General features: G+C 48.5%; 1 protein-coding gene across 4 annotated transcripts in view; it reads left to right on the forward strand.

Moving 5' to 3' along the window:
* Positions 1-2,552, forward strand: part of LOC110338114 (centromere protein J-like) — a 21,438-nt gene extending 18,886 nt beyond the window's left edge. For 2 of the 4 annotated variants that reach the window (XM_021221338.1, XM_021221339.1), the window contains exons 11-12: positions 322-439; positions 1,733-1,985. In XM_021221338.1, coding sequence (XP_021076997.1) covers positions 322-439; positions 1,733-1,922 — 308 coding nt within the window. In that variant the 3' untranslated portion in view covers positions 1,923-1,985. Of the gene's footprint in view, positions 1-321; positions 440-1,732 lie in introns of all 4 variants that reach the window. The other 2 variants (XM_021221340.1, XM_021221341.1) reach the window with 1 other exon arrangement.
* Positions 2,553-9,966: the final 7,414 nt, after the last annotated feature.

A 9,966-nucleotide genomic window follows, 5' to 3' on the forward strand; every position in this document is an offset into this window, starting at 1 on the left:
ACACTAGAGACCACCCACACTTATACACACTAGAGACCACCCACACTTATACAGACTATAGACCATCCATACTTATACACACTAGAGACCACCCACACTTATACACACTAGAGACCACCCATACTATGGCTGAGCCTTACTCACCCGAAATTGGATCAACGGGGCAGTGGGTGTGATATCTGCCAATCCTGACTGCAAGCTCATATGGTTAAAAAAAAAAAAGTCTTTCACATTAATATTTGAATATAGGTCATTTGGATACGACGTGGCTTCCAAATGCATTCATTAATAACATGTACTTTAAACAAATGTGTCCTGCAGAAAAATTCTACCCGGATGGCTCCAAGGAAACCGTGTTTCCTGATGGGACAGTGAAACAGCTCAAGGATGGATGTGAAGAGACGGTGTTCCCCGATGGGACATTTGTGACAGTGAAGAGGTCAGCCCCCACCCCTCCCCACCCCAACAGCCTACCAGATGGTGTGAACCTATTCTTCAACCCTGGGCTTTGTGTTCTATAATACATCTGTACTCATTTACATGTATGCAAAAGTTAAAGCATTCATATAAATATAACAACAGGGCCTGGGGAGATGGCCCAGTAGTTAGCGACACTAGCTGCTTTTGGAGAAGATACATGTTCAGTCCCCAGCACCCACATGACAGCTTGGCCACCTCTGACCACCATGGGCACCAGGGACTCTTGTGGTTCACAGACACACATGCAGACAGACACTCCAGGAATAAGGATAAATAAACATTTAAAAAAATACAAAAATGACACCAGAAAGTACATGACACCATTGGTCCTACAAGAATTTTGTGTGTGTGTGTGTGACCTCAGTTCAAATCATGTTTATAGAAAACATGAACTTAGACATAGACTTTTGGGGCCATCGTGTGCCCCCAAGGTTGTGCCATAATTGACTTCAGGGACAAAGGTCACCCCACAGTTTACAGCCTCAGCTGATGCTGTCGTCATCTAGCTTGGTGTCAGGATAATCTTATTCTGTATTTCTCAAGTGTGCCATTGCTGTTAGGTGACATGCCAACATAGGTTGTAGACACAGTCAATTGGTGACCGAAGCTGGCCAACCTTGAGTGCAGTCTTCAGCGTCCACCTCCTCAAAACCGTGCTGTATAGAAGCATGAATCTATTGCAGCACGCATAAGCAACGAATCTAAACTATGACAAGAATGTGATAAGTCACAGTGTCGGTGCGGGTGTGTGCAGACAGTGAAGTTCATGGGGCCTTCAGTCATCATGTGCCCAATAGTCTGGGCAAGAGTTTAGTAAACTCACCTTACATGTTCCCAATCTCCCCTGACTCTGGTGTGTACTAGGCACGTTTCCTCCATGATCTTGACCTTAGCAGCAATTCCAGTGGGCTCTGGGTTCCCACCCCACACCCAGAGCTTCCATAGCTTTTCTGGCAGTCTCAGCCAAGTGCATAGTACCCAGAACTCTTTCTGTTGCGTTTCTCGCTGACTCAGAGTGTAGGCTCAGGTCTCAGCCCCCTTGCCCCTCCACCTTTCTATGCCCAGATCGTCTGAGCTTCTCCTGTCCTTTAAACCTCAAATGCTTTTCCTACTCTTGCCCCTGAAGAGCCTCAGCTTCCTCTCCGAGGGGAGACTTGGGGATCTAGGTGGTCCTATGGCTTTGATCTCCCCCAGTTCTTCACGTCATTGGCTTCTGCATGGCTCCACTTACCAGAGTGTCTCTATTCTACAGGAATGGAGACAAAACCATCATGTTCAGCAACGGAGAGAAAGAAATCCACACAGCCAGGTTCAAGCGGAAGGAATTCCCAGATGGCACCACCAAGACTGTGTATTGCAATGGCTGCCAGGAGACCAAGTATGCCTCAGGGAGGGTCAGGGTCAAAGATGAGAAGGGAACTGTCATCCTCGACTGGAAGTAGCACATCCAACAGACTCAAGGCCAGGCAGTAGGCTCCAATTTCCAAATATAGTTTTGACCAAAACAGACAAAGTGACTCGCATCAGTAGATTCCCCTGACAGTCCTGGAGATCCCTGCGCATGAGGTGTAAAGAGGCATCCAAAAATTGTAAAGAAAGAGACCATGTAGCCACCACCATCTTGGGGGAGGGGTCAGAGAAGCAGTAGCCAGAAATGAGGTCCTGGACATGGCCTCCGTGGCCTTGTCCAGACCGTGCCTTCTGTCGGAGTCTGGCCCTAGAACAGAGGGTAGAATGGGAGCAGTGGGACCACTGCCAGCTAATTCCTGGGAGCAGCCATTAACAACAGCCAGCTCCACGGTTTTGCTTGGCCAACGCCTGCCTGTATCTACTTCTATCCCCTTTTAGAGTCCTCATCAATGGGATCCAGGGGGATGTATCTTCACTGGTGCCTGATGTATGAATAGACATGATTTAACCATCCTGAAGTGTCTAGACAGAACCTCGTGTGGCATTCTATCCCATAAATTCACACAGTTTTGATCTGTCAATCAACAAGGAGACGAGTAAAAGCACAGATAAAAACAAACACAGAAACACAGTGGACCACACCTCCTACCTGTTCCTGGGAGTCTGCCTGCTGCCCCCTCATTTCCTGGGAGCGCTCTGCCATGCTGTAGGAGAGATTCCTCCCTAGCTACTAGGCAGCCGCCAATCTCAATCTTCCAGTCCCTGCACTGATGAGGAGTTCTGAGAATGTGTTCGTTTGTTTGTTTGTTTGTTTTGTGTTGTGTTTTTGTTTTGTTTTTGTTTTCTGTGTCCTCCATATTGCTAAAGTGAGTAGATTCAGAAAGAACTCACTGTGTGTTAGCCAGTGGTGCCCATTGGAGAGGAGTGGCTGTCAGCAGCACCTGTCATGCCCTTGCCCTGGTTGACCTTTTGAAGTCAATGATAAGAAGTTCCAAAGGCCAAGCATGCTTGCCTTCTGGATGGCAGAGGATCTGCGAGGTAGGGGAAAGATCCTCTATCTCCGGGCTCATCTTGGGCTGTGCAGTCATTCTGCTGTTGTACCAGACCCTGGAACAGACAGTAAGATGCCCTTGTTTCCTTACATCCTGTCCACCAGAGTCTTATATGGCTTGGGTAGGGTCTTCACAACTAGGTTCTGCCTCATCGAGGTAAGCTGTTAAATCCTCATTGTTTGTGTGACTCTGGCTGTGCCACACTGTCTCTCACTGTTGGCCCCTGCATGGGATTCACAGTTTGTAAGCAGTTGATGATGTCCTCAAATTATCATGAAAACTGATAGGAGGTGCTAGAAACAAGGTTCACAAAGGTCTGGGATCCAAAACCCTGTCCAGACTGTCTTCTGCCATCACAAAGCTAGCACTGTAGCTTGCACATGCTATGGTGAAAGTCCCAGTGTGAGCCAGGCTGCTGGCACTTTCATACCCAGCTTGGGTCAAATCTAAGCAAAGTGACTTACTTGGACTGCAGATGAAACACAACATTATAGAGCTCTGGACAGGTGCCTGACGTTCCAGGCTATTTGACTCCTCTCTTCCCCTGTACCTCCCTGGATCCCTTTTCAACTCGACACACAAACAGCACTGTTATCTTTCCTTTCTTGTCCATCCCCATGGTCACACATTCACATCAACATCACAATACAAAGATGTTATAAATTTTAAATTTTCCAACCTCAAACACTTAAAAATCCAGTTCCTTAAAAAAAAAAAAAAAAAAAAAAAAGTCTCTTTTAAAACCCCAAATCTCTTAAAATTTAGTCTCTAAATGGTGAGATCTCATAAAAATCAAAAAAATAACTTAAATCCTTCCATACTTCGAGAGGGAAGAACCTGGGTCCGGTCCCAATCTGAGCCAAGCCAAGCCAACGGTATAAATAACTCAGCATCCGATGACTGGGACTCACTCACGATCTTCTGGAATCCCTCTAAGGACTTGGGTCAGTACCAGTTCCACCCGCTGCAGTGCACACAGCTTTCCAGGTGGTTCCACGGCAAGGCTGATGCTTGTAGTAGTCAGCCCACGATACTAGGATCTCCAAAATGCTGGGGTCCTCCACTGCACCTTCACCAATAGCCTCTCCTGGGCTTTGTCCAATGCTCAGCTGTTCTCCATCACCCCTTTTCATGCCTTCAAATCCAGTACCACCTGGGTGAGTCCACACTACCAGTTCAGCTGCCAGTGCAAGGGCCAGCCTTGGCTGCCCCAGATACACACAGCTTCTGTGGCTGACGCTCAGGAAACACTTCCCAGAAAATTTCCCCTCGATTTTCAGCTGGTCTCTTCTTAATCACCACGAACTTGTCAGCTCCAGCTAACCAGCATCAAGCCTCCCAACAAATCAAAGGTTTCATTTTAGCAATTCTGGAATCTTGTTAACCCCAGCTAACCAGAGCCACAGAATCATTATTCAAAATAATGGTTCTTTCAACTTCCTTCCGAAAGCTTCAAGCCAGACCTCCACTGTCTATCTTGTTCGCGGTCCCTTATCTTCCAAACTCCTAAAGAACAGTGCACTGAGCTCTCAAGGCTCAAAGTCCCAAAGTCCTTCCACAACAAGGTCAATCTGTCACAGCAATAGCCCACTATCCTGGTACTAATTTGTCTTAGGGTTTCCACTGCTGCAGTGAAATAACATGACCAAAAGGCAACTTGAGGAAAAAAGGGTTTCTTTGGCTTCTACTTCCAGATTGCTGTTCATCGTTAAAAGAAGTCAGGACAGGACCTCAAACAGGGCAGGAACCTGGAGGCAGGAGCTGATGCAGAGGCCATGGAGGGGTGCTGCTTACTGACTTGCTCACCATGGCTTGCTCAACCTGCTTTCTTACAGAACCCAGAACCACCAGCCCAAGGATGGTACCACCCACTATGGACTGGGCCCTCCCACGCTGATCACTAATTAAGAAAGTTCCCCACAGTCAGATCTTATGGAGGCATTTTCTCAGTTGAGGTTGCCTCCTTTCAGATTATTCTAGCCCATGTCAAGTTGACAAAAAAACTATTCAGGACACCATCTTAATACCATGGTGGAACAGTAGACAGGCCTTGGGGCCAGGATCTTGGATACTGATTCAGCTAGAAGGAGACTGCTGTGGGCGCCACCCTCCAGAGTGTAGTTGTCCACATTGTCCACGCCTGCATGCACTCCAAGTCAATTATGGGAAGGTGTGCTGTCTCAGAGGGGATGAGTAGAAAGTCAGCATGTGTGCCATGACATGGTTGGGACCTTGCCTCTCCTCTACCAGTTATTGACAGGACAGAGATAGAGCCATGGCCAGCAAAGAGTTGAAGAACGCTGTGCTGGAGAAAGAATGGAAGAGAAATCCTGGGAACTTCTCAAGCTGCTGCCTTGCCCCCAACCCCACGGTACCCAGACCCAGATAGAGCTCTCAGACAACGCCTGAAACTGCACCCTAAGGAGCTGCCAGTTTTTAATCACCCTACCTTGATCTCACCATGTGGAATTCAGGAGCCAGGAATATGGAATGATGTTTAATGTCCGTGTGGCCGTGACTTACAGACAGTGTCTCTTGAACTCAAGATTTTCAGTTTGGCCCAACTGTACTTCCATTGGTGTCACCCTCCTCTACCAGCAACAACTGCTGTCACCATCTGAAACCTGAGCCAGCTGGGACTTAAGGAGCTTGAGTATAGGGTGGGTTCAGTGCAGAGCACAGGGCACGAGGCCACAGAAAGTAAATAGGCTTCCCCTGGTGTGTGGGAAAAAAAAAACAGTTATGGCTTTGGTTATGTTAATCCCTCTGGTGCTAAATTCATGCGTTAGAATTGAGTGATTGCCGAGCCGGCTCTTCAGCATTAAGAGAGTTCTGAGTCTGAGCGTGTGTGTAAACATGGTTCAGTTAGCATTTAGTGTTCTCTCATTTCAACCCAAAGCACTCCCCCTGCTGGTTCCTTTGCAACATCTGGCGCTGTGGAACCTCTCCTCTTTCATCTGCCAAGAGTGTATGGAAAGAGTCCTTGCTGCATTTAGCTCTGAGCACTTTGAACATATCTCCTCCCGTTTGTATGGTGTCTGCCAAGAGTCCTACTGAAAGCACCTCAAGGGCTCCCCTATATGATGTATGTTCTTCTTGACGCTTCTAAGATTCTGGTGTCTTTGGTGATACATACACACGCATGCACGTATGCACATGCACATGCACATATACATGCACCTGTTGAATGTGAACTGCCCCCCTCCCTGGGTTCCTGTGTTAGAATGCTCTGCTTCTGGGAGTGGCTGTGGAATGTTTAAGGGATGGGTCTAGAGTGGTAAAAAAGTGGATTGATAGAACCTTGAAGGTCCAGCCTTACCTTTGGTCTGCTCTTTCTGCTTCCTGATTTGCTGTGGTGTGAGGAGCCCAGGTTGTGTGGGCACGTCCACACCTATGGCCAGTGCCATCACAGACCGAAATGTCCTGAGACTGTGAGCCACAGTAAACCCTCCCTCCCTGTATTAGTCAGGGTTCTCTAGAGTCACAGAACTTACGGATATGCTCTATAGAGTAAAGGAATTTATTGATGACTTACAGTCTGCAGTCCAATTCCCAACAATGGTTCAGTAGTAGCTGTGAATGGAAGTCCAAAGATCTAGCAGTTGCTTAGTCCCACAAGGCAAGAAGGCGAAAGAGCAAGCACCAGACTCCCTTCTTCCCATGTCCTTATATGGTATAAGGACAGCAGAAGGTGTAGCCCAGATTAAAGGTCTGTGCCACCACACCTTTAATCCCAGATGACCTTGAACTCAGAGATCTCCCTGTCTTAATCTTCTGGAATCCATAGCCACTCTGCCTCAAGATCTCCATACCAAGATCCAGATCAGAAACTTCTATCTCCCAGCCTCCAGATTAGGGTCACTGGTGAGCCTTCCAATTCTGGATTGTAGTTCACTCCAAATATAGTCAAGTTGACAACCAGGAATAGCCACTACACTCCCTTTCCCTGCTCCTGGGAAGTGTCCTGCCACCACGCCAAGGAAGTGAAACACAGGGTTCTCCACCTTGAAGGCTGATGAGTCCCTGTGCCCCCTTCATTTCTTCTCCATCTGGTGCTATCATGTGTGATGAGTCACATGTGCCCCGACTCTGTCCACTGCTTTTCATCTTCTTCCTTTTTGTTTCTCTGACTGAATAATTCCAGTGGCCCTGTCTTAGGGACTTACTAATTTTTCTCCTGGTTGGCTTTTCCTGTGGATGCTTTTCTTGGCCCCAGGACTTGTGACTGGTTTTCTTCACTATTATATAGTCTATTATAATATTCAGTCTCTAATTCATATGCTGCCTTCTCTCCAATCTTTATTTCACACCACTGGAAAATGTTTTTAGCCTGCTGTTGGTTGAACCTGGGGTTGAGGGTGGGTGAACAGCACTCAGGAGCCCACAGGGAGAGCTTTTCCATCCTTGGGTCACACCCCTTGGTATCTCATCCCAGACCTTGTTTGAAAAGCCTCAGAGGGCAGTCTGGCCTGACGTGTCTCCAGCTACTTTCCCACACTCTCTTCCACACGCTGCTTCCCTAACCCCATCGGCTTTCTTGATGTCTGCACGAACTTTGTCTTTGAAGGAGCCACAGTTTCCCTTGACCCCTCCCTCACACACTGGTTTTAGCCAGTTGGTTTCGGGTTAGGTCTGAGAAGATGGAATTGCTTCTGTTCTCAGGGCCACATGCATGCGGTTGGGGTCAGGATGACATGGCTGTTGTTGGGGACAATAGTGGAGACTGCTGCTTGCAGACCCATTACCAAGGGCTCTCTAAGTTCCGTTTCGCCGCAGACTGGTTTAAACACTCTCCGGGACCTTGGTCTATGGGACTGGTACTAAAAAGAGGACCACTCTATGATACCGAGGCAGACGTTGCTTCAGAGCCACGAATGGGGATGTGTCCAAGTGGTTCCTGGATTGACATGCTTGCTTTCAGCCAATTGAGAATGGCAGAAGCCAATTTATAGAAACATTCTAAGACACCAAGAACGAGAAAGGGAAACGTCACAGAGACACTGCTAGAGTCACCTCCTTCCAGTCCTCTAGCAGAGCTGCTTGTTCTTCAACTTAAGAAGACTTGGGTCCGAAGTCTCAGGCCATTGGCAGACATGGGACAGAGGTTGGCAAGCCTGTCCAGAGATGCAGGATGGGTGTCTGAGTACTGGCAAACCCAGGCCATAACTAACAGGGATCCAGTTCAGGAAGCCCACACTAGGTCCCCTGGGAGGTGAGATTGCGCACTTCTTTACACAGGAGAACTGTTGCTGAACAGCCTGGAGAGGCTGGAGCTGAGCTACTTTCAGAGTAGTGAATAGTGAGTGCCTAGTACTGAGGCCCTGGTGTGTGTGTGTGTGTGTGTGTGTGTGTGTGTGTGTGTGTATGTGTGTGTCTATTCTGCAAGACTGTCCCAGAAGCACACAAATGAGTCTCCCAGGAGTTGTCTGTGATGTCAGAATGATTCCCAAGATAGACTGCAGCCAACAGAGCCTGGAGCCAAACCAGGGCCCCTTTAACACCTGCTGGGCTGTGTGGTCGAGTTTCCCTGGGTCCTCTGCCAGAGGGGCTGCCTTCCAAGACACTAGTGGGCACAATTATTGTGGACCCCTAGCAGTGCTGATGGCAACAAGCTCATGGCCAGAGCTACAGCTTTTGTGGAGTGGGGCTGTTTGGGAGACTGGCGTGTAAGCTATAGGCACAACCGTCCTCCTGAGTCTTGGTTCCCTTCAGCAGTGCCTCACAAGCACCCGTGTGAATCCCAGCATCCCACAAAAGCACATTTGTCCACAAATGTCTGAAAAAAACGTATCAGCAGGGACCCCCTTATTCTATAACCTAATGATTTGTTGTTATTGTTGTTGCTATAAAATGCACATAACATAAGCATTGCTCTTGACCCATTCGTGAAGCTGTGTGGTTGTCACAGCTACCCTGTTCTGGAGTGTGCTCATCACCCCAAAAGGAACACCTCCTCCCTTCCCTTAGTCCCCACCCACCCACCCCCAGCCCTGGGAACTCACCTTGTGTGTGATGGTTAATGTTGTGTCGACTCCGTGGAATCTAGGAGAGAAACCTCTGAGTGCATGTGCGTGAGTTCCTAGACTGGGTTTATCAATGTGGGAAGACCCCACCTAAACATGGGAGATGCTACTCCGTGGCCCGGAGTCTCAGACGGGATGAAAAGAAGGAAGTGAGCTGAGTGCCAAGCCCCTCCTTTCTTACTTTCTCCCTGGCCGTGAACACAGTGTGACCAGTGTCCTGCTGCCCTCCCCAAAACCGACTGTACCCTTGGACAGCGGACCCCAATAAACCCTTCACTAAGTTGTTTTATCAGGAGCTCTGCCCCAGTAACGAGATGGGTGACAACTTGCTTCCTGGCAATCTGTGCACTCATCCTCGTCGCTGGCTGCCACACTTAACAGAGTTCTAAGGACGGCTGGGATCTGAAGCCTTTTCATCTGCCAGGACCATAACTTGCCGAAGTGTGAGCGGCTCTGTCATCAGGCGCAGGCGACACGTGCGGCCAGGAAGAACACTTCTCAACGTGGCTGAGGACCCACCCACCCTCCGGGTAGCTATCTGCAGGAGATCTGATTGAGGACCCAGCATCTCTAAACAAGTGACTTTCTATAATCCACTGCAATCGTAAATGGCTTTATGCTGCTGCTGATGTGTGTGTGTCTGTGTTCGTGTGAGTACACACACTCACACATGTCAGTGGAAGCCAGAAATCAACCTCAAGTGTTATTTCCCCCCCCCCAAAACCACCCACCTTGTTTTCTGAGACTGACTGGAGCTCACTGATCCAGCTATGCCGGCTGACCAGTGAGCCCCAGGCATCTGCCTGAGTACACCTTTCCAGTGTTGGGGTCCCAATCATGTGCCAGCATACCTGGCTCCTTGTTTGAGGTTTTTTTGGGGGGTGGGGATTAGGTTTGAGTCCTCATGGTGTCATGGCAAATACTGCACCAACTAGGCCATCTCCTCAGCTCCCCCAAAATAATTATGACCAACAATGGCAGTGGTGTCACACGCCTTTAAT

This window comes from Mus pahari, chromosome 21 (assembly GCF_900095145.1).
Source record: "Mus pahari chromosome 21, PAHARI_EIJ_v1.1, whole genome shotgun sequence".
Classification (NCBI taxonomy): Eukaryota; Metazoa; Chordata; class Mammalia; order Rodentia; family Muridae; genus Mus; species Mus pahari.